This window comes from Saccopteryx leptura, chromosome 5 (genome assembly GCF_036850995.1).
Source record: "Saccopteryx leptura isolate mSacLep1 chromosome 5, mSacLep1_pri_phased_curated, whole genome shotgun sequence".
NCBI lineage: Eukaryota > Metazoa > Chordata > Mammalia > Chiroptera > Emballonuridae > Saccopteryx > Saccopteryx leptura.
The window spans coordinates 104294500-104320386 of record NC_089507.1 but is presented as its reverse complement, the minus strand read 5'-3'; the positions used below and the strand labels follow the sequence as shown (position 1 = coordinate 104320386).

Genomic DNA, 25887 nt, shown 5'->3' with positions numbered 1-25887 from the left:
TGGCTTTTACCAGCACCAGGCCCAGGGGCAGGTCAGCAAATATCTTGAGGCACCCTGAAATCTGCCTCCACCTGCCAGCTGCCTGTTAGGCTCAGTCACTGAAAAAGCCACTGGCTGGGCATAAACTCCAAAGGGTAGGTCCAAAGGATAGGGCTATTGCTCTAGCACAGGCTGATGCCACGCAATAGGGAGTGCTCCACCCAAGAAAGGTTGCATCTGTGGTCTAGGAGGATGACTCAGCATAGGGATCTTGGTGGCTGTCTTTTCAGCTCTCTCCCCAGAACTGTAAACCCCAGACTCCTCATGTGACTCTAGATAGCTTTGCTCTCCCACCACTGGAGCCCAGGGTGACTGCAAACAACATTTTGTGCATTGACCCTTTAAGAAGGTGCCTGTGTCCAGCAGATTCATGTCTCTTTCTGCTAGACAGAAACCCACTGCTTCTCATAGTCAGATGTTATGTGGCTGCCTCTTCCTGGCTCTAATGCTCTGGGCTGGGGAGCATGGCTTGGGGTGAAGATCCCATACTTCTTAGGAGGAACCCTGCCGCTGAGATATCCCTCCAGAACCTCAGCCACAGCCAGTAGAAGCAGGGCCAGCTCTTTTCACATTTCTGCCCTTCCTATCAGTCTCAGTGAGGCTTCTTTAAATCTTTGGTTATTAGTCTTTCTTCAGCTAGTCTTCAGTTGGTTATTCAGGATGATTGTTCTATAATTTATTTGTAATTCCAGTTCAGTTCTAGGAAGTGGTGTGTGTAGCTTTCACCTACTCTGCTGCCATTTTTTATCTTGCTTTCTTTGGCACCTGGTTCCTTCCTTGCATCCCTCAGACCCCTGCTTCTATCACCAATGGAAGGTATTACATTGGCCCCACCCAGATATTCCAGGATAATTTTCCCCTCTCAAGTTCTTTAACTTAATTTTATCTGCAAAGTAAGGTTCCTGAGATAAGGATGTGGATGTCTTTGGAGATGATCCCGAGTAGCATTGGAGAAGGCATAAATAAGGCTTGCCAATTTATTTTTTTCAATAATGTGTTTGTTTGAAAAGAAAAAGTGAAAGAAAAAGAAAAGAAAAGAAAAAGTGCTGAAGAAGGACAACTTTGAATTTGGAAAAGTAATGGAGCTTCATGTGGCTGTAGGTCTGGAGCCAATGTTGAATGAATTGGTGAATATGAGCCCCCTCTCCAAAAATCTACTTAAAGGTTGTAACTTGTAAATAGTAACAAATAAAAAAAATTCATCAGTTAAAAGAGAAAGCTATCTTTCACCCATTCAAGAGTCACTGATTTGGAAGGAACTTACAGGTTGCCTTCCTCACTCATTACACTTAGACTGTTTGCAGTGATTCAAGGGAGCACTGGAACACAAGCTGTCTATGTGTGGAAGCCAGAATCCAACCCTGGAAGAAGATGTCAAGTATAAGAAGGTGATTCAGGAGGTAAGAACCCCTGGCAGGCATGGGGAACGTGGCAGGGAAAGGAGACAACCAATAGACAATGTTACCAAATCAGACACAGCTGCAGGTGACTGAAGCTTAGATATGCTGGGGAAACCAGGTGCCAGTGTAAAAGACATACCAGAGACGGATTCCTCCTGAGGTGCCAGGCTGCTGGGCATTTATCTACCTCCTCCCCATCAGGCATTGGCTGAACGCTGATTCCAGGGCTCATCATCCCTTGGCATTTTTGGTCTAATCAGCAAGAGGCAAAGAACTTCTAGAATCAAAGAAAGCCCTCAAGCTGCAAAATGAAGATCTGGTAGTTTAAAGTGATGGTCTTAAGAAGTGGTAAAGGCTGAGGAATGTGTGGGTAGAACAGTAACCTATACATAACAAGACTGACCAGTGAAATGGTTTCCAATGGGGCTTTTTTGTCTGTGTATGATGGTTATTTTACCACACTTAAGATAATCAAAAGAAGAGGACCAAGACAGGTACAACTTTAATACTTCTATAGTTACATTATAGAATTCAACAGGATGATTAATAGATACCCAGTTTCATGGCTTCTGTGTTTCAGAACATTCAGTTGAAGTCTGGATCTTGAATTATTTTGTAAAATGACAGTCACATGATGTAGAATTAAATAATGAAATCTTAAAAGATAATGAGAAGTAACACAAAGAACAGAGGCCTAGTAAGCATAAATTTTCACTTTGTGGACTTCTTTGTCCTCACATTCCCTCTGTTTGTTGTAGTAATAAAAAGTATTGTCCCTTCTCTGAAGTTTCTTCACGTATCCTGTCTCTGGCCAACGATCTACCTACACATCAAAAACCAGAATACAAACATTGTCATGCCAATTTTATTTTATATAACATTTTATTCTCAAATAGTTGAAAGTATAACTGAGAGCAAAAAGTTAAAGTACAAAATTAAATTTTACAATACTTCATCTCTTAAAGAGTATTACACACCCCAGTCTGCCTAAAAATCACTCTTCAGGGCCTGAGTCTGCTTCAATAAAAGGAGAGAGCTGGAGAAATTTCCCTCCAGTTATTCTCTGGTTCTTTGTTTTATTTTAATACTTTTCACTGTCTAACAAAACTAATTTTGGTTCAGGTTTGTAGACACATAAAGCTTACCATAGAAACTTGCTTCACTTGTTTATATTCAATTTCATCCCGATATCCTGCTTGTTGAAATCTGTACAGATTTTCTATCTCTTCTGACCATTTTTTGGCATGACTTATTGATTTTGGTTTCATGTCAGAACTAGCCATGCTACAGAGGTCTTATTACCGATTAATTCTGAAAGACGTTAAAACAAAATTAGTAGATGACATAATAGTGACAATTTGAAAGTCCCTTTAAGAATGAACAAAACTAACACTTAAAAAGAATTGAGTTGAGAATCCCACAGACAACAGTATGGTGATTGCCAGAAATAAAGGGGGGCTGGGGGAGGTAGAAGAGGGCAAAGGGGAGATACATGGTGATGGAAGGAGACTTGACTTTGGGTGTTGAAACATAATGTAATAGACAGATGATGTATTATAGAATTGTACACTTGAAACCTGTATAATTTATTAACCAATATTACCCCAATAAGTTCAGTAAAAAATTTAAAAATATATATTAAATTTTAAACATTTAATTTCAAGATAGAAAAGGATTCATGCTCTATTTTGGAAATAAAATAAACCCTGAAAGATATTTAGAGAACTCTTTATTTCCTCATCAAATAAAATTGGATTCAGAGTTATAGAGTGGTGTCCTAAAGACTGGATAAAATGGTGGGATTCAGCTAGTTCACACCAGTTCAGCAGAACTGATACCTAGTTTTTTGTTGAGTTTGGCGAACTGGTTGTTAAAATGGCACTTGTCATCAGGGTTCTCTCTAAGGTGGGCGCCTGTGCAGCCACTCAACGTGGAAATCACAAATTTACATTCCTTACTTTTTTTTAACATTCATCTGTGCAACAGCATATTCTAAGCACTCATAGTAATGTTCATTCCATCCACAGGTGAAAAAGATTGCAAATGAGGACACTAATCAAGAAGCAATATGGAAATACCTTATATAATAGTTTGGTTTTTTTCAGGTATTATTTAATATTTTTTCACTAATATTTTAAAACTCTTTCTTATAACATAATCTAGTTTTGTGTACCTCCTTTATTGTTCTTATTTAAGTATTAAATGCATGAAATAATAAACTACCTTTCAGTATATCATTTTTTTATACTTGGAATGGTCATTAGGGCAGAGAACCAGTTATTAAATTATTTAAATCCCACCACTGGCTGGATGGTAGTTTCTGGTGTTCTAGGCAACAGTTCACACATTTTTGAAATCACACATTTTTAACTGCTCAGTAGTAGATTGTCAAAATATCCCACCACCATTCCACTTGATTATATGTTTCTAAAAAGATAATGTAAAACTAGTCCTATCCTTTTCTTCTTTTTTTTCTTGCTGGAAAGCAATGGTCTCTTCTTTTCCTTTTCTTAACTTCTTAGAGGCATCCTGCAGTCCACTTACTCAGGTCCCTGAGTCCTGGCTCCTGTAATAGCCCCATGCCAGAAGACACAGTAACACACAGTCCATGAAAGCTATATAACTGTCATGATATTGAAATCATTTTTTTTCTTTTTTTTTTATTCAGTGAGAGGAGGAAAGGCACAGACAGACTCCCACATGCACCCTGACTAGGATCCACCTGGCAAGCTCACTAAGGGGTGATGCTCTGCCCATATGGGGCCCTTGCTTTGTTGCAACTGGAGCCATTTTTTTTAAAAGAGGCCATGGAGCCATCAGTGCCCCGGGCCAACTCACTCCAATTGAGCCATGCCTGCAGGAAGGGAAGAGAGAGAGAGAGAGAAAGAGAAAGAGAGAGAAGGGGAAGAGGGAGGGGCACGAGTGGAAAAGCAGATGATCCCCTTTCCTGTGTGCCCTGACCAGGAATCAGACCCAGGACTGGGCCGACACTCTACAATTGAGCCAACATTCCAGGGCTGGGATCATAATCTTTGAAATTCAACTCTAGTTCATGTAATTGTCTATTCAGCAAAGTTGTGTAGCCAGTTTTTCAAAGACATAATCCTGCACTGTTTTCTCATTTCTACTTCTTTTCAATTACCAATATATATCGGTTATTGATTGAAATAAAGGTCACCATGATCCCTTAAATCCCTTCTTTATTAAAATATTTTTTTGGGTTGGAATACATTAAAATTAGACCTCATAAAGTAGATACTATAAATGAATTCATACTTAAATTTTTTTCAATTATAATGACAAATATTATGTTGAAAAGGTCAAGAAATATTGTGAAGTACAAAAAAGAAAAGGCAAAATAATCATCACACCAATTAGAAATACCTATCCTTAATACCTGGTAAATGTTATGACAAACATATGAGTTGAAAGGATAGATTTCAAAAATTTTGTTTAAAAAAGTCTTACAATAAATGCTTTTATAAGTTTTGATACATTTGGCTTTACCTGGATTTATGGGGATTGGGAGATAAAAATGGAAATAAAATGGACAGAATTGCTAAGTTTCAGATAAATGTTTCTTTGATATAAAAGATGTAGCCTAAAATCCTTCAATGGTTAATAAAAGATATAATAAGGATTGAGTCATTTGTTTGAGCTCCATGTATAAATTATATACACAAATACTGATTCACTATTATCTATCAACCTTATGCTTCTTCCTACTGCCTCTAGATTTTTTTTTAAAAGATTCTATTTATTCATTTGAGAGAGGAGGGAGAGAGAAGGGGGAGAGAGAGAGGGAGAGAGAGAGAGAGAGAGGGAGAGAGAGAGAGAGAGAGAGAGAGAGAGAGAGAAAGGAGATACAAGGGGGGAGGAGCAGGAAGCATCAACTCCCATATGTGCCCTGACCGGGTAAGCCCAGGGTTTTGAACTGGCAACCTCAGCATTTCCAGGTCGACGCTTTATCCACTGCACCACCACAGGTCAGGCCTGCCTCTAGATTTTTATTTTGTTACATTGCTTAACATTCTAAAGTTATTAGGACTTGGATCTAGGTTTAAATGAATTGAAATAAGGTCAGCTAAGTCACACCGTTTTTACTCTGATCAAGGTAACAAGAACCTAAGTGGGTACATCATTAATATTATTTTTTGAATTATTTTGCAATGTGCATACTGACATAAATTTTGACTAGATAAAAAAAATTAAGGTATTGGTGATATTTGACATTTTAAAAATGTTGACACTTATTAATTTAGTTCAGGCTCATGTTGCATTTTAAGGCAATACATTGTTATGTTACTGTATAAGTTTATTTAGAATTTGGAATACCTGACAAAACAATAGATAAACTATAATTCTGTGAAACCCTAGTCCAGGGATCCCCAAACTTTTTACAGAGGGGGCCAGTTCACTGTCCCTCAGACCGTTGGAAGGCCAGACTATAAAAAAACTATGAACAAATCTCTATGCACACTGCACATATCTTATTTTAAAGTAAAAAAACAAAATGGGAACAAATACAATATTTAAAATAACAAGTAAATTTAAATCAACAAACTGACCAGTATTTCAATGGGAACTATGGGCCTGCTTTTGGCTAATGAGATGGTCAATGTGCTCCTCTCACTGACCACCAATGAAAAAGGTGCCCCTTCTGGAAGTGCAGCGGGGGCTGGATAAATGGCCTCAGGGGGCCGCATGCGGCCTGCGGGGCCATAGTTTGGGGACCCCTGCCCTAGTCCTTTAATTCTATCCATTTGAATGGGAAGTTCACTGCTTCATCGCTGTAGGACATGCGAGATAGAAAAGAACAATAGCTGCGTGGGATGCATATATGATTATATAAATGCATCTTCTATAAGAAAAAGCACTAAAAACAAGAAAGGAAAAAAGGTACTAATTTATTATGTTAAATACATTTTCAAAACTAGTCATGTTTTTATATGAATTTAATGGCTGTATTACTTATAGTTCCTTTATGGCTGAAGCATATTTTCTAAAAGTAGTGGTACAATTTTCATTTTTGTTTCACTAAAGTCACTTTTGCTTTATCCATATTCATTCAAAAAGCATTTTCTTGAAGGCTATCTGTGTAACCGTTTGTTACTTTCAAACAAAACAAACATGTCAACTATACATATAAAAATGACTTGTGCAGCCACTGTGGAAGACAGTATGGACTTTACTCAAAAAATTAAAAATAGAACTGCCTTTGACTCAGCTATCCCACTCTTAGAAATATATCCTAAGAACACCACATCACTGATTCAAAAGAAGAAATGCCCACCCCCATGTTTATTGCAGCATTGTTTACAATAGCCACGATCTGGAAACAGCCCAAGTGTCCATCAGTGGATGAGTGGATTAAAAACCTGTGATACATATACACAATAGAGTACTAGGAAGCTGTGAAAAAGAAGGAAATCTTACCTTTTGCGATGGCATGGATGGACCTGGAGATCATTATGCTAAGTGAAATTAGCCAGGCAAAGAAAGACAAATATCATATGATCTCACTTATATGTGGAATCTAATGAACGAAGTGAACTAAGGAACACACTAGAAGCAGAGGCAGGATCATAGGGAGCAGAGGGACAGCTGTCAGAGGGGAGGAGGATGAAGGGATGGGATCAGAGAAGGTGAAGGGATTAGTGAAATTATATATATGTAACAGAGATACAGATAACAGGACAGCAAATCTCAAAGGGAAGGGGGTGAGGGAATTAGGGGGAGGGGGGCCAAAGGGTGGTAATGGAGGACAAGAGGTTGAGGGTGAGGGAGTTATATTGAGTGGGACACTTGAATCCATGTTAACACAATAAATTAAAATTAATAAAATAATTTTTTTTTTTTTTTTTTTTTTTTGCATCTTTCCGAAGCTGGAAACGGGGAGACAGTCAGACAGACTCCTGCATGCACCCGACCGGGATCCACCCGGCATGCCCACCAGGGGGCGACGCTCTGCCCATCTGGGGCATCGCTCTGTCGTGACCAGAGCCACTCTAGAGCCTGGGGCAGAGGCCAAGGAGCCATCCCCAGCGCCCGGGCCATCTTTTTGCTCCAATGGAGCCTCGGCTGTGGGAGGGGAAGAGAGAGACAGAGAGGAAGGAGAGAGGGAGGGGTGGAGAAGCAGATGGGCGCCTCTCCTGTGTGCCCTGGCCGGGAATCGAACCCAGGACTTCCGCACGCCAGGCCAACGCTCCACCACTGAGCCAACCGGCCAGGGCCAAAAATAATTTTTTAAATGATACATATTTATGTAATGGGTGAAAGGGTGGTCAAAAGTAAAAAGAAAAATAAATAAATATGTGCATTACTGAGCAACACCAGAAAAAATAGTTATCACATTTTTATATAGTTGTCCCCTCTTATCCATGAGAGATTCTTTGCAGACCCCCAGTGGCTGCCTGAAGCTAGAGAGTACCAAACCCTATAAATACTGTTTTTTCCTTTACATAGATATGTATCATAAACTTTAACTTATAAATTAGGCATAGTAAGAGATTAACAATAGTAATAATTAAACAATTATAACAATATAATCAAAGTTATGTGAATGTGAGATCTCTCTCTCTCTCTCTCTCTGATTACAAATCTGATAATCGAGATGGCTACTAAGTGACTGAGGTGCAGAGAGTGTCTACAGTATGGAGACCCTGGACAAATGGATGATCTACATGCTGGCTGGGACAGAGCTGGCAGGTGAGAGATTTTATCACGCTGCTCAGATTGCATGCAATTTAAAACTTATGAATTGCTTGTTCTGGAATTTTAAGTTTAATATTTTCAGACCATGGTTGACTGCAGGTAACTGAAACCATGGAAAGTGGAGCTGCAGATGAGGAGGGACTACTGTAATTATGTTGTGTCTGTGTGTTATCAGTTCAGGTACTCTAAAATCTATTAAGTTTCCTTATGAAACATAAGGAAAGAAGGAGCAAGAGTTGCAGGAAAAGCTTGAGCACCAGGACACACACCCGACAGCTATGAATGGAAAAAGAGATGGAAGTAGAATTGGGTGGGAGTAGATTCTGACTGCAGGGCAGCTAATGAAGTCTTGGTCAGGCCCCTGGGGAAATCCAGCATAAAGAATTCCTGTGGAGGACTCTTGCTTTAGGAAGAGATGGTCAGGCCTAGTACCACCACTATTTCCAATCACTTACTGGGAGCTACTGGTGGAGAGCTCGACCTCAGCTCAAATGCTGCCTTAGATTGCAAAGGCAGGGAAATAGATAACTGCAGGGAACAGCAGGATCTCTCTTGTAGGGAGAGATGAGAAGTACGTCTTCATGTCTGCTCCAGTCTGCTTACTAAAATGCTGAATTCTCCCAAGCCACTGATAAAGTCATAATCTATATATTTGTATTTTCAGCATTTACAATAGTGCCTGGAACTCTGTAACTGCTCAACAAATGCTTGGTGAAATGACATTTTTAAATGCAGTATGGCGAGTTAGGCATTATAGATGCAAAATGCATAGAAATATATTACTTATTTGATTATATAAATCTTACAAAAATATAAATGACACTGTTAGGTAACAAATCCTGGGTGACACACAAAAAGAAATTATTGCTACAGAATGGGCCTTGAGGCAATTCTAAGGATTTGGCAAATTCCATATTCCCAAAGACATTTGGATAGTAGACTTTTATTATAGCTCCATGGAAATTAACTTATGTGTTTGGCCCAAGCTAGAATAACTAGTGAGATTGAGAATAATAGACAAAATGTTCAGGTGCACTAAGTGTACCGTGAAGTATACCTTTGCAATTGCACTATACATTGTGTAACTCTGATTTATTAGATCTGATGTGACCCTTGCTTACTCAAACATAATGTGCAACCATGTGTCCACAGGTAAATCTCATTTGAGGGCACTATAAGCTTATACCTCCATCTATCATTAAGCAATATTGCAATTTCTCTATTCTGAACTCTAACTGGGCTGACTTCTTTATGTTTATTTAGATAGTTTGGTATTTTATTTACCCAAGTAAATATGTATCTGGCTCCTTTCAGCAATTGAAGTCTATTAGTAATATTTTCATTTCTTTTATTAATTTTTATTTATTGTGTTAACATGGATTCAAGTTTCCAACACATTACAACATCCATACTCCCCAACCACATGCCCCCATTACAACCCCCTTTACCCCCTCCCCATAATTCCCTCCCCCCTTACCTTTGGATTTGATGTCCTGTTATCTGTATCTCTGTGTTATATATTTATAATTTCACTAATCCCTTCCCCTTCTCTGATCCCATCCCCTCATCCCCTTTACCACTGAAAGCTCTGCCTCTGCCTCTATTTCATTCTTCAGTTCACCTTGTTCATTATATTCCACATATAAGTGAGATCATATGATATTTGTCTTTGTCTGCCTGGCTTACTCCACTTAGCAAAATAATCTCTGTAGGAGATGACTCTGCACCAATATAAAAGGCAGTTTCAGAGCAAGGGTTAATTGGAGACAAGATATCTTGGAGGATGTTAATCATGGGGAGACAGTGGCCTGGGTTACTTGAATGCATGTACACAGGATTCTTGGAGGAATGCCTGCAAGAACCAGATGTCCTTTATGATTGATAAGCTCTGGGACTCTGACTCTTCTTGTGTCCTTGTTCATGAAAAGAAACAGTAGACATGCAGGGTTGAGGATGGAAAAGATGGGAAAAAAGCCTTGTGTAACTTTCTAGTTTTAACTGCTGAGCTGTGGCTTTTGGAACTCAATTAATATGCAGTGGCGCTGTTTCTCGGGGCTGATTCTGTGTAAGAGTTTCAGCCCTCTGCCTGGTTATTTAAATCTGGTGTGTCTTTTGCCTTGTGAGTCTGAACCGTGAATAAATTTGTAACACCTGGCACCCAACATGGGGCACAATCCCATGAACAGGGGCTCAAAGAGGTCAGAGGTTGCCATCTCAGGACCATCAGACTGAAGGGGGTATAAGACTGTTCTGTAGGTAAGTGAATCCTTTAGGAGGCAGAGTGATGGGTAATTCTCACACTGGTTCCTCAATGGAGACCTCAAAATACATTAAACTACTGCAAACATTATTAGAGGGTTCTGGTGTAACTGTAAAAAGTAAAAATATTAAGTTATTAATTAAAAATATAAGAAAGCATTGTTACTGGTTTCAGCCACAAGAAAAGGCTGCTTTAAGTTTAAAAACCTGAAACCAAGTAATGAGAGCTTTACAGCATGATCATCAACAAGGAGACTATTCCTCTTTCTGTTTGGTCTCTTTGTAATTTAATTTCTTTTGCTTCGCAGCCATTACAGTCTGATTCTGAATCCTCATGGCCTCCAACTTGTCAGGTAAAGTCTGATATTGACATAGGTTGAGCAGTAACTTTAAAAGGAGAGAAGCTTGAAGCATTACATCAATTGATACAAACTGAATTAGAATTAGGACATATAGAAGAATCATGAAGTCCTTAGAATTCTCCAGTCTTTGTAATAATAAAAAAATACTGATTTTCTTTGGTGTTTTGGCTACAATCCTCTATCATTTTGTTTCTTTCTTATTCTTTGCCTGGACACTGAGGCAGGGGACATGTGTTGGACCTGACTATAAAAAATATTTCAGCAGCTACCAAGAAAATTTTCTTGGGAAAATTTTATTTAGTCCCATCCTTCAGTCCTCTGTCAGAGGACTAGAGTCAGGCAGACATCTTTCTAGTCTGATTGTACTCTGAAATCCCGGGTTTCTCTCTGGTTTGTCTGAATTGTCTGAATCTAGTTTCTGTTTAGTTTTTGTTTGATGTTGTCCAAAATGTGATTTTTAAAGGCCTGAATTAAGTTCTTGCATGCAAAAAATGGAAATGCCAGCTCTTATATTGAAAAAATAGTTTCACCCCTATATTTTTTATTTTAAAATTAGAAATTGTAAGGAGCACTCATTCAAATTTAAATTGAATAGAATATAGATCTTTAAGACTTGCTAATTTGGTTAATACATTGTAAGGTGTATTCAAAGTTAGAAGTCCAGTAATAATTCAAGGATTAAGATTAATCAAAGTTATATGTTATACTTGTGTTTCTGTGCTGAAATTTGTCTTGTTTGTGTGCAAAGATATGCTCAGATATGTAAAACAAAGGAATTAAGTAAAATTAAGTAATTTCAAGAATTTTTCTCAAGCTGCTTCAGGCAGTTGGCTGCTTGTCAGGCCACATCTTGAAAAAGTCCCCAAGGAAGGTGGGAATTTGGCCCCTCTGATGACCTAAAATAGACTTAACAATTCAAAAGACTTTTAGAAATAGAAGCTAATGCATCTGTTATTGCTAAGCAATATTAGTTTTCTTCCTGGCCCACTTATGCAGTGGTCACTGAGCTGCACAGCTTAGGAGACAGTCCCTAACAAAGCTCTAAGTTTTCTTTTTACAATAGGAAGATAAATGAGGGAATTTGGCTTCTGATGAAGAAAAACATCTATCTTGTAAATAATTAAAGGAGCAACTTTTTAAATTACAGTCTAAACTTTCTAACAGAGGTTTTTATACTCAATATGACTTAATCCCTGTTGAAACTCTTAAAGTGTTAAAAATGGCTTGCTTCCAGTATAGAACTAATTGTCCTTATATGCAGGAACTGCTCTTCTCCTTCACAAAATCTGGATGTTTTATCTGAAAAAATTTAGAAATGTTAGCTCAAACTGTTTTTTCAAAAGTGGAATAGTTACAATTTATAACTTAGTAGGAGTACCAGCTCATATTCAAGCTAATCGAAATGCTAATGCTAACCCTTTTGTTAATATTACACAAGATGAACTTTTTAGACAGGGACAGTTTGCTAATTTACAACAGCAATGTAGGCAAAATATAGGGGCGAGGATTTGCTTTTATCTCCACAGATATGGAAAACCAGTAGATACTTTCCAGAAGATTGAAGCCTCGGCATAAGTCGTCAGAAAAAGAAATAAAGAGACTAAGCTTAGAGCCAAAGGTTATTAAAGAAATAAAGATGAAGGCAACTACAGCACAAAAAGCTGAACTGCCTTCTTAGGGGCGACTAAACAAACTTACCCAGGAGGCAAAAAATGTTTTAATTAGGACTAAGACTTCAAAAACATCCTTGACTCTGTTTCTAGCAATGTTAGCTGTTGTGTCTATAACAATAAACAGAACTAACTATTCTTACTAAGTTTATATTACTTCCACAAGGAATGTTGAATAGCCCAACATTATGTCAATATTATGTGAATCAACCTTTAGAAAAAATTCATCATAAATATCCTCAATCTTTGATAATCCATTATATAGATAACATATTGATAGTTTATAATACTGAACTTTCAGTCATCCTTAAAGATACGTTTGAAACCTTGAATCAATATAGTTTAATCATAGCTGAAGACAAAATTCAAATATCTTGTCCTTTTACATATTTAGGGAATATAATTGAAAATCAAAGAATTGCCCTGGCCGGTTGGCTCAGCGGTAGAGCGTCGGCCTGGCGTGCGGGGGACCCGGGTTCGATTCCCGGCCAGGGCACATAGGAGAAGCGCCCATTTTGCTTCTCCACCCCCCACCCCCTCCTTCCTCTCTGTCTCTCTCTTCCCCTCCCACAGCAAGGCTCCATTGGAGCAAAAGATGGCCGGGGCGCTGGGGATGGGTTCTTGGCCTCTGCCCCAGACGCTAGAGTGGCTCTGGTCGTGGCAGAGCGCCCCGGAGGGGCAGAGCATCGCCCCCTGGTGGGCAGAGCTTTGCCCCTGGTGGGCGTGCCAGGTGGATCCCGGTCGGGCGCATGCGGGAGTCTGTCTGTCTCTCCCCATTTCCAGCTTCAGAAAAATACAAAAAAAAAAAAAAAAAGAAAATCAAAGAATTATTCCTCAAAAGGTCAATTTACAAACTGACTCTTTAAACACCTTAAATAACTTTCAAAAATTATTGGGTGATATTAATTGTTTGAGACCCTCTCTAGAAATTCCTACTTATACACTAACTAATTTATTTAATATTCTTCAAGGAGATTCTGATTTAAATAGTCCTCGACAGGTAACAGAAATGGCAAAACAAGAGTTATCACTTATTGAAAAAATTATGCATACTGCTTATTTAGATCATATTGATATACATCAACCTATTCAATTAATTATTTTTCCCTCAGAACATTCTCCTTCTGGCATCATATGGCAAGAAAACAAGATATTAGAATGGCAATTTCTGCCACATAAGACTCAAAAGAAATTATGTACTTACTTAGAGAAAATCTGTAGACTTAGGATAAGACAACTAACTGGAAATGATCTGAATAAAATTATTGTACCTTTGACATGTAATCAGATTTCAGACAACTGGAAGTTAAATATTGATTGGCAAATTGCATTGGCTGATTATTTTGGTATTGTAAATAATCAGTATCCTACAGATAAAATAATTCAATTTCTAAAGAGAACACAATGGATTTTGCCAACTAAAGTATCAGCTCAGCCAATTCAAAAGGCTTCTACTTTTTATACTGATGCAAATAAATTAGGTCTCACTGGATATACTGGACCAGTGACCAAAGTAATAAAGACTCCATATACATCAGCTCAAAAGGCAGAGTTATCTGCTGTATTACTACTTCTTAATGATGTTTCTTTCCTATTAACATTGTTACTGATTCACAATATGTAGAACATACAGTTAAACTTATAGAAACTATTTACATTTCAAATGATGGTTCTGAATTACACAAATTGTTTCAAGAGTTACAACTTTTATTGTGGGAACAAAATTCACCTATCTATATATTAATAATTCACATTCATTCTCATACAGCTTTACCAGGACCTATGTCTACTGCAAATAATAAAATTGATCAATTACTCATTGGATCAATGGAAATAGCTACTAAATTTCATGCAGAGACTCATACAAATAAAAAAGGTTTAATGCAAAAATTTAAAATAACCAGGCAAGAATCTCAAAATGTTGTTAGAAAATGTCCTCAGTGCAGTGTCATAAACGCTCCTCCATTACCAGGAGGAAAGAATCCTAGAGGACTACACAGTAATGACCTGTGGCAAATAGATGTTACTTATATTTCTTCTTTTAGAAAACTATCTTATGTACACTGTTCTATTGATACTTATTCTTCCTTTTGATAGGCCACACCTTTGCCTGGAGAAAAGGCTGATTGTGTCATTCAACATTTTATTGAAGCTTATAATGTTATAGGCATTCTTAAAGCACTTAAAACTGACAATGGTCCTGCCTATACTTCTGCTAAATTTCAACAATTCTTAGCATTTTGGAATATTAAACATACTACTAGAATTCCATATAGTCCACAAGGACAACCGATTATCGAATGCAGTAATCGCACTCTAAAAAATATGTTACTTAAACAAAAGGGGGTAGAAGGAAGGAGATTATCCCCTAGAATTATACTTCCCTTGGGAAAATGTTAAAAATATTTGTTAAATCATGGAAACTTAACTATGGAAATTTTAGATTTACAAAAGTATATTGATGCTACTTTTAAAGATCAGTTGAAATTGATAGAGAAAATTTACTAACTGCTATTTCTGATAGAATCAGTAACTTGTATCCTCTAAAACAATTTAAGACTTTTGGAGGAACTGTAGGAGGCATTGTACTGATCATTTGTTTTATATTTCCTTTATTATATATAGAGGAAGAGACATTCAAAGCAAAATAGCAGCATTCAGCTCTAGAAATTAGAAAGGAAATGTATTATAAGGTTTTTTGTTGTTGTTGTTTGGGTTTTTTTTTTTTTTGTATTTTTCTGAAGTTAGAAATGGGGAGGCAGTCAGACTCCCGCATGCGCCCTGACCAGGATCCAACCAGTACGCCCACCAGGGGGTGATGCTCTGCCCATCCGGGGTGTTGCTCTGTTGCAACTAGAGCCATCCCAGCGCCTGAGGCAGAGGCCATAGAGCCATCCCCAGTGCCCGGGCCAACCCTGCTCCAATGGAGCCTTGGCTGCGGGAGGGGAAGAGAGAGACAGAGAGGAAGGAGAGGGGAAGGGGTGGAGAAGCAGATGGGTGCTTCTCCTGTGTGCCCTGGCCAGGAATCAAACCTGGGACTCCTGCATGCCAGGCCGACACTCTACCACTGAGCCAACCAGCCAGGGCCTGTATTATAAGTTTTTAAAAAGGTAGAAACATCAGCTGCTAAAACTAAGTATTTTGGAAGGGATGTTGCTCCTCCCTCACTCATATAACTATAACTAACCCTGTTTGGCCCCTAAGATGGCTGGTTAGTCAATGACGGGTAAGATTCCTAAAGGCAGGAACAACCTAAGACAGGCACAGTCGAAGAGGGGCCATCAGGAGAAGGCTTAAGAACTAACAAAGGTGAGGCTCAAACCCTCACCCCGGAGAATACAGGAGACTGCTCTCCTGAAGTAGTGGTCATCATCCACTGTCCAGGCCACCTAAAGAGGAGGACTCCGTGGAAACTCTAGAAAAACCAAGCAGCTGATGATACTACCAATAAGGTAGCCCTAAAACCAGTAGGGTATTTAGGAAATTTTAGTATCTATACTTGAACCCTTATTGCCAAAGGTTTTTTTGCAACCAACTAGAAAAATATTTAACCAGCAAGAAAGGGATGAGTAAGTAGAAGTAGTTAGAAAAGGCAGTGTAGGCTAAATAAAAAAGAAAAAAGGGGGATATGTAGGAGACAACTCTGCATCAATATAAACGGCAGTTAACTGCAGAGCAAGGGTTAATTGGAGACAAGAGATCTTTGAGTATGTTAGCCATTGAAAGACACTGGCCTGCATTACTTGAATGCATGTATGCAGGATGCTTGGAGGAATGCCTCCAAGAACCAGATGTCCTTTGTGATTAATAAGCTCTGAGACTCTGACTCTTCTTGTGTTTGGTTCATGAAAAGAAACAGTAGACGTGCAGGGTTGGGGATGGAATGGATGGGAAAAAGGGCTTGTGTAACTTTCTAGTTTTAACTGCTGAGCTATGGCTTTTGGAACTCAATAAATATGCAGTGGCGCTGTTTCTCAAGGCTGATTCCATGTAAGAGTTTCAGCCCTCTGCCCAGTTATTTAAATCTGGTGTGTCTTTTGCCTCGTGAGTCCGAACTGTGAATAAATTTGTAACAAATCTCCAAGTTCATCCATGCCATCGCAAAAGGTAAGATTTCCTTCTTTTTCATGGCCCCATAGTATTCCATTGTGTATATGTACCACTGCTTTTTAATCCACTTGACCACTGGTGGACATTTGGGCTGTTTCCAGATCTTGCTATTGTAACCAATGCTGCAATAAACATGAGGGTGCATATCTTCTTTTGCATAAGTGTTTTGTGATTCTTATGATATATTTCTAAGAGTGGGATAGCTGGGTCAAAAGGCAGTTCCATTTTTCATTTTTTGAGGAAACGCTGCACTGTTTCTTTTGTTTGGTTGGTTTTGTTGTGTTTTATTTATGTTTTTTCGAAGTGAGATGTGTGTGGGGGGTGGCAGACAGACAGACTCCTGCATGCGCCTGACCAGGATCCACCTGGTATGCCCACCAGGAGGTGATGCTCTGCCCATCTGGGGTGTTGCTCTGTTGCAACCGAAGCCATTCTAGCACCTGAGGTGGAGGCCATGGAGTCATCCTCACCACCCAGGCCAACTTTGCTCCCATGGAACCTTGACTGCTGAAGGGGAAGAAAGAGATGGAGAAAAAAGAGGGGGAAGGGTGGAGAAGCAGATGGGTGCTTCTCCTGTGTGACCTGGCTGGGAATCAAACCTGGGACTTCCACACGCCGGGCCAATGTTCTATTGCTGAGCCAACCGGCCAGGGCTCCTACTGTTTTCCATAGTGGCTGCACAATTCTGCATCCCACCCAGTAGTGCAGGAGGGTTCCCTTTTCTCCACACTCTCGCCAGCACTTATTGTATGTTGATTTGTTCATAAGCACCATTTTGACAGGTGTGAGATGGTATCTCATTGTGGTTTTAATTTGCATTTCTCTGATGATTAGTGATGTTGAACATTTTTTCATATGCCTATTGCTCATCTATATGTCTCCTTTGGAAAAGTGTCTATTCAGTTCCTTTGCCCATTTTTAATTGGATTGTTTACCTTTCTGGTGTTGAGTTTTAGAAGTTCTTTATAAATTTTTGTTATTAACCCCTTAGCAGATGTGTTGGTGAATATATTGTCCCATTGTGTGGATTGTCTTTTTATTTTGTTCATGGTGTCTTTTGCTATGCAAAAGGTTTTTAGTTTGATATACTCTCATTTGTTTATTTTGTCCTTTTTTCACTTGCCCATGGAGATATATTTGCAAAAATATTTCTACGAGGGATATAGGAGAGTTTACTGCCTGTGTGTTCTTCCAAAATGTTTATGGTTTTGTGATTTACATTTAAGTCTTTTATCCATTTTGAGTTTATTTTTCTGCATAATGTAAGTTGTTGGTCTAGTTTCATTTTTTTGCATGTACCTGTCCAATTTTCCCAACACCATTTATTAAAGAGACTGTATTTACTCCATTGTATACTCTTATCTTCTTTGTCAAATATTAATTGACCATAAAGACATGGGTTTATTTCTGGGTTCTCCGTTCTGTCCCATTGATCTGTATGCCTGTTCTTATGCCAGTACCAAGCTGTTTTGATTACAATGGCCTTGTAGTATATATAACTTGTTATCAGGAAATGTGATACCTTTCACTTTATTCTTCATTTTCAATATTGCTGAGGCTATTCAGGTTCTTTTTTGAATCCATATAAATTTTTGAAATATTTGTTCTATATGCCATTGGTATTATAATAGGAATTGCACTGAATTTATAGATTGCTTTGGGTAGTATAAAATTTTAATGATGTTTATTTTTCTTATCCATGGAGATGGTATATGCTTCCACTTGTTTGTATTTTTCTTAATTTCTATTTTCAATGTCTTATAATTCTCTGAGTATAAGGTCTTTTACCTCCTTGGTTAAATTTATTCCTAGGTACTTTGTATTTTTTGTTGCAATAGTGAAGGGGATTGTTTCCTTAATTTCTCTTTCTGACAGTTTACTATTGGTGTATAAAAATGCCACTGATTTCTGAATATTAATTTTATATCCTGCTACCTTGCCAAATTCATTTATCAGATTTAGTAGGGTTTTTTACTGAAATTTTAAGTTTTCTATGTACAGTATCATGTCATCAGCAAATAATGATAGTTTTACTTCTTTTTTTCTAATTTAGATGCATTTTATTTCTTGTCTGGTTGTTGTAGCTAAGACTTCCAGAACTATACTACTCACAAAAACTAGGGGATATTTCAAAATGAATATAAAGCAATAAAAAATTTATTTTTTTTATTAAACAAGAACATCAGAAAAGCAAAGGACAAGTCAGAGAAGTTGTTCAATTATGTAAATGAGATGCAAAACTAACTTTTATATCATTGGTGAAAATGCACTATACAAAGAGCTAAACGTAGTGGAATATCTGCAAGTTCCTTGAATCCCTAATTTTTGTGAACAGTGTATGTTGAATAAAAGTGGTGAAAGGAGGAACCCCTGCCTTGTTCCTGATCTCAAGGGGATTGCTTTTAATTTTTGCCCATTGAGTATGGTGTTGGCTGTTGGTTTGTCATAGATGGCTTTCTTTATGTTGAGGTATATTCCTTGTATTCCCACTTTGCTGAGAGTTTTGATCATAAAAGGGTGCTGGATTTTCTCAAATGCTTTTTCTGCATCTATTGATATAATCATGTGATTTTTATCCTTCCTTTTTTTATGTGTTGAATCATATTGATTGGTTTGTGAATATTATACCACAATAAATCCCATTTGATCATGATGTATGAATTTTTTGATGTATTGCTAGTTCCAATTTGCTAATATTTTCTTGAGAATTTTATCATCTATGTTCATCAGGGTTATTGGCCTATATATAGTTTTCTTTCTTTGTAGTGTCTTTACCTGGTTTTGAAATGAGGACAACACTTGACTCATATAAGGAGCTTGGAAGTCTTCCCTACTTTTGAATTTTTTCAAATAGCTTGAGGATAGGTGTTAGTTCTTTGAATGTTCAATAAAATTCACCTGTGAAGCTATCTGGTCCAGGATTTTTCTTTGCTGGGAGTTTTGTGATAACTGCTTCAATTTCATTTGTTGTAATCGGTAGGTTTAGACTTTCTGATTCTTCCCTATTGAATTTTGAAAGATTATATGTTTCTAGGAATTTATTCATTCCGCCTAGTTGTCCTATTTTTTGGCACATATATCTTCATAGTATTTTCTTACAATCCTTTGTATTTCTACAATGTCAGTTGTTACTTTTCCACATTCATTTCTAATTTTATTTGAGTCCTATCTCTTTTTTTCTTCATGAGTCTGGTTAAAGGTTCATCAATCTTGTTTACGTTTTCAAAAAACCAGCTCTTGGTTTCATTGATCTTTTGTATTTATTTTTTAGTCTCTATGACATTTATTTCTACTCTCATCTTTATTATTTCCTTCTTTCTACTTCCTTTGGGCTTTATTTGTTGTTGTTGTTTTTTTCTAGTTCTTTTAGGTGTAGGGTTAAATTGTTTATTTGAGTTTTTTCTTGTTTCTTAAGGTATGCCTGTAATGCTATGAACTTCCCTCTCAGGACTGCTTCCACTGTGTCCCATAGATTTTGACAACTTCTGTATTTTTTGTTTATTTATTTTTTGACAGAGACAGAGAGAGACAGATAGGAACAGGCAAACAGGAAGGAAATGACAATAATATTTTCAATATGGTGGTTATGCAGATGATGGCAACAGTGGGACTGACTGCCCGCTCTGAGACCTATCATGGCTGCATTCTAAGAAGAAAGTTCTGGAATAACAAAGGACCGGAGAATGAAACTGCAATGCCTCATTGCTTTGCTGACCCTCTATGATTTGAGGTGACTAAGACCTTAATGGAAGTAAGGGACAACTTTTTCCATAAAGAATGAATAATATGCCATTAATTCTCACAGATCTGGCCACCTGGGTAAAAGTTAACTTCCAATGACAGTAATTCCTAGACACAGTGACAAGGGACTCCTTAAAACTTGGTGAGTGATAGGAAGAGGAGATAAAGAACAGAGGTTAAAATCAGGATAGAGATTTGAACCTTAGTAAAAGTCATATGATGGGCTAGAAATGTCAGAAAATGCCTGAAGGAGGTGAGTTTGAACCTAGTTCTTAAAGACATAAAAAAGTGGGTGGGCATTGGTAGAGGGCATTATGAGAAAAAGAAGTTGCAGAAATAGAAGAGGGCTTACCATGTTCTAGTTATAGTAAGGAGGCCTTTGCAAAAAAAGATTGGTAAATTACTTATTTATTTACATATTTATATCTTGCCTTGTTCCAAAAAGGATTTTTGGTGGATTATTGGAATATTAGGTTGGGATCAACTTGTGTAGGACCTTGCATTACCTAATAGAATTTCTTGATTATTTCATGAAGAATGAAGAGTGTCAATCACAAAGTGTTCTATAAATTTCCAACTTTTAGCAAAGTAGAATGATTGCTTATGAAGATAGTGTGTATATAATTAAAAGCAGAATGGCCCTGGCCGGTTGGCTCAGTGGTAGAGCATCGGCCTGGCGTGCAGGAGTCCCGGGTTCGATTCCCGGCCAGAGCACACAGGAGAAGCGCCCATCTGCTTCTCCATCCCTCCCCCTCTCCTTCCTCTCTGTCTCTCTCTTCCCCTCCCACAGCCGAGGCTCCATTGGAGCAAAGATGGCTCGGGAACTGGGAATGGCTCTGGATGCAACAGAGCGACGCCCCAGAGGGGCAGAACATCGCCCCCTGGTGGGCATGCCGGGTGGATCCTGGTTGGGCGCATGTGGGAGTTTGCCTCCCCGTTTCCAGCTTCGGAAAAATGAAGAAAAAAAAAGCAGAAGCCCTAAGATTAACTTCTAGGGAGCAACCTTACTAAGGATGAACATCTTTTCAGCCTGTATCACAATAAGGTAAATGTATTTGTGTGCACCTATAGTACAACTGTTTCCATTTATGCCGCAATTTGTAAGAGTTATAAATAACTGCATATAAAGGTAATGGTTGGAGGGTATTATGCTAAGTGAAATAAATCAGATATAAAAAGACAAAAACCATATGATTTCACTTATATGTGGAATCTAAAAAGCAAAACAAACAAACAAAATAAAAACAGACTCATAGATACAGAGAATAGACTGATGGTTGCCAAAGGGGAGGGGGATTAGGAGACTGGGAGAAAAAGGGGAAGGGATTAAGAAGTACAAATTGGTAGTTACAAAATAGTCATGGATATGTAAAGTACACCATAGGGAATATAGTCAATAATATTGTAATAACTATGCACAGTGCCAAGTGGGTACCTGAAATATGGGGGACCACTCTATACCTAAACTTATAAAAATAATATTGAATATAAACTATAATTGAAAAATAAAATTTAAATAAAAGTCAAGGCTGGAGAGAGTGAGTATAAGTGGACTACAGACCAATAGCATATTGTAAAACATCTGGGTCTACTTGCAGGGCATCTAAGTGGGGCAAAGGGATCTCAGGGACCTATATCAAGGGCCAAGCAAGAAAACACACCTTCATAAACCAACCTTATATTCCATTGTCCTTAACCAACTGATACTCCCTAAATATGCATATTTTGTGCCTTGGAAGCAAACAATTGGCATGGATGTGGTAATCTCGTATTGTTTTTCAAAAGCTCAAACTCAAGAGAGTATACATGAAGAGATCAATTATAAAACCACTGACCTGTCCATGTAAGAATAACTGAAGGTGAAAATGGGAAATAGAAAAAAACAAATACAAGATATATCATGAACAGCTGACAGGATCTGACAACTGATTTGATGTGGAGAGAAAAGCTACATTTACTACAAGAGCAGAAAATCATAGGAAAATGGCCTGAGATTGGAATGCTGCCCTGACACAAGTCTTTGGCGCAGACTTCGGAAGGCCAAGTCCTGCGGGGCAGAATGCTGCCCCAGCAAGCACTGGTAAGATTGTTTAAAGAAAGCTTCTGAACCTTTTAGCCATTTCCTGCACACCTGCAAGGTTTTAGTTAATCATCATTCTCGGTTCCTGAGCCTATGCTCTGCTAACTTGCTTACTGATTAAAGAAACAAATAAATACAACGAGGCTGCAGAGATCTGGGCTCTCAGTCCAAGAGTCTGGGAATCCCCTGTACCCATCTTTTCTCTATGTTGTGTCTTGTGTGTTTTTTCTTAAGTCCTGCAGCACCTTCCTTTCATGCATACCCATTGCAGAGCTGGTTTCTACAGAAAATAGTTGAACAACTAGGGAAATGCTGATTTTCTCAGGAGAAATATACAGTACCTCTTCTAGACATATCAGGCATTTCAAAACGTTGTTTTCCCGAAATAGCTAAAGGGAGCATGAACACATTTCACCATAATAGGAACCCTAGTGGCTACTACAACTGTATCATGTAGTAGTGGTGGTGCAAATTACCTTTTTTGTCTCCTCTCTTATATTTTCTACTTATTAAAAACACAGAATGAAATTTAAATTAGGAAACAGCAACTTACAATTACTTGATTAAATGTCTCAGTGATTCTGGAAAATTTAGTGGTAGTACTATTTCTGCTTATAACATTCAACACTTTGAAATTTAGTGGTTTCTCTGCTGACAGTCATGGCCCAAAATAATTGATATAAAGTACATTTGATCTCTACAATACTATTGTATCTGCAGAAACAGGAAATGGCAATGCCTGAATTTCTAGTTTGCAAAAATCAAATTTTACTAAACAGTATTAGGGTGTATGGCTATTTAAAAAAATATTGCCGGCCCTGGCCGGTTGGCTCAGTGGTAGAGCGTCGGCCTGGCGTGCAGAAGTCCTGGGTTCGATTCCCCCCCAGGGCACACAGGAGAAGCGCCCATCTGCTTCTCCACCCCTCCCCCTCTCCTTCCTCTCTGTCTCTCTCTTCCCCTCCCGCAGCAAGGCTCCATTGGAGCAAAGATGGCCCGGGCGCTGGGGATGGCTCCTTGGCCTCTGCCCCAGGCGCCAGAGTGGCTCTAGTCTCGACAGAGCGACGCCCCGGAGGGGCAGAGCATCGCCCCCTGGCGGGCAGAGCGTCGCCCCCAGGTGGGCGTGCCGGGTGGATCCCGGTCGGGCGCATGCGGGAGTCTGTCTGACTTGTCTCTCCCCATTTCCAGCTTCAGAAAAATACAAAAAAAAAAAAAAAAAAAAAAAGAAAAAAGAAAAAAAAAATATTGCCAACATCAAATGCATGACAGTCTCAAATTCTAATCTAATCTAACAGAAGACTTTGATGTTGCCAGCCATCTCAATCTTCTTTCTATGCAAAAATCCTTTCTACCTCCTTTGTGCTCTGACAAGTGCTTTTTAGTGGTATTAAAACCCCAAGAGCATTAGTGTCCCTAATCTTCTGTTTCTTGCCCCATTTTATATTTTTTCTGTTCCTAGACACAGCAGGATATGGAGGAGGAGCCTGTTAACTAGCATGTAAACTTGGTCAAGTCAATGAACATACCTGGGCCTCAGTTTCACCAACGGTGAAAAGGGCTCATTGGGAAGTCTCTAAAGTCCTCACACTTCCCAAAGGTTTTGGGTGTTCAGCTGAGAAACAAAATTAGTTCCCCAAACAGGCTGTGGTAGTCCACAGTACAGACGTGCCAATCTGCATTTGTGCAGCACAAAGCCACTCCGTTCCCATCCGCACAAATGACTAACTTGCCTTCTCCAGTCCCTCACTTTTTTTCTGCCAGGAATCACCAGTGTCTGTGAGATAAAATCTGCCTAGAGAAGGCTGAGATGGAAGAGGCATTCAAAAAACTGGGGACCGATGACTGGGCCACGGGAGGAGCTCTGAAAGGAGGCCCCAGAATCGCGGCCCCAGAAGCCGAAGGGGGCGAGGGGCAGCTGGGAAGCTACTGGAGAATCAGAATCTAAAACTCAGAAACCAAATAAAGACTCTCTCTAAAGATGAGGAAGGTAATTTCAACACAGAAGCAAGCAGGACAACCCCTGAACCGCGGAGGAGCAGAGAAGCACAAGGAATGGGACAGGCAGGGACAGTCCCTTTGGCGACGCGTCCACCCATCCCGCCTCCGGGGTTCTCCGTGGTTACCCTTGCTCGGCCAGCCCCGCCTGGAGCTCTCTGGCTAGCGCAGAAGTGCTTGTGTTCCCCACTCGGGATCCGTGGGCTAGGCAGAGAGAGGCCTGCTATGGTGGCCTCGGAGACCCTTGTGTCTCCTAGCAACCTCCTGAAGCGTTCGGCTCAGTCAAGCCCCGCCCCCACAGCCCGTCAGCGCGCTGGGGCTGAGGGTTGGGCGGAGCTTCGGCCCCGGGAAGAGGTAGATTACAAATTAATTCCGGTGTGGGGGGGAGCCTTGGAAGGGTTCATCCTCGAGGAGAGGTGGAGAGTGAGAAGTGTTGTTTGCTGCATCTTCAGACCCAGACAGAATTTCCTAAAAAAGTGGAGAGAACAGAGACTATTGGCTATTCTGGTCCCAGAGAGCAAATACCTCCCATCTATCCTAACTCCCTTCTCATTTTGTTGGGATTAAATGAACCAATTCAAAGGATAATGCCTGACAATTAGTGTACAATAAGAGACAGCTACAGCTTTATTTTTTACTGACATTACCTTCAATATATATATATATATATATATATATATATATATATATATATATATATACACATTAAATAAATATATATTAGAGAGAAAGGGAGAAAGAGAGGAACATCAATTTGTTCCTGTATGTACCTTGACTGGGGATCGAACTGGCAACCTTTGTGCTTCCGGGCTGATGCTCTAGCCAACTGAGCTATCCAGCCAGGGCCGTTATTGTATTTAAAATAATCTGTTTACTTACATCTTCTAAATTTATTTCCTCAAATTTCCAGATGTGTCTCTGAAACTAGACTTTTATATCTCACATCTACTTGGTTGTACAAAACAACCCTCTCCAAACGCCTCCACACCCAAACCTGCTCCTTCCACAGTTCTTCCCTTTTAGTAGATGGCTCCCAGAATTCAGTCTTTCTCTTACCCTTCATATCCATCCATCAGCAAAACCTGTTGGCTTTACTGCTGCCACCCAAGTCTAAGCTACCGTCATTTATCCCTTCTGGTTACTGCAGTGACCCTCAGCAGTTCTTTCTTGATCTCCACAGTCTATTCTCAATACAACAAGCAGTGAGCTTTGTTTCAATATAAATTAGATTAGGTCAGTCCTCTGCTCACAAACCTGCAACAGCTCTCCACCTCACAGAGTAAAAACCAGAGTCTTTACAAGGCCAGCACAGCCCTACACGGTTGGCACACACCCCCTTCTTCCTCACTCTTGCTCTGGAGCCCTGGATCACTCCTCTCCAGCCACACTGGCCTCCTGGCTGTGCTTAGAGTAGTTCCCACATTGGGGCCTTATTCATAGCTGTTTCCTCCAATTGAAATGGTCTTCCTCCTGTTAATCCTTTGGCTATCTTCCTCATCTTCAAGTATTTGTTAATGTCT

The 25887-nt window shown here is 39.2% G+C and overlaps 1 protein-coding gene across 1 annotated transcript; it reads right to left on the bottom strand.

Moving 5' to 3' along the window:
* Positions 1-2055: 2055 nt before the first annotated feature.
* Positions 2056-24569, bottom strand: MEIG1 (meiosis/spermiogenesis associated 1). Its single transcript, XM_066386407.1, has 3 exons — positions 24496-24569; positions 2585-2750; positions 2056-2262 (listed from the first exon to the last, which is right to left on the bottom strand). The coding sequence occupies exons 2-3, from the start codon at positions 2720-2722 to the stop codon at positions 2134-2136; spliced, it is 267 nt and encodes an 88-aa protein (XP_066242504.1). The 5' UTR covers positions 2723-2750; positions 24496-24569; the 3' UTR covers positions 2056-2133.
* Between the last annotated feature and the right edge of the window lie 1318 nt (positions 24570-25887).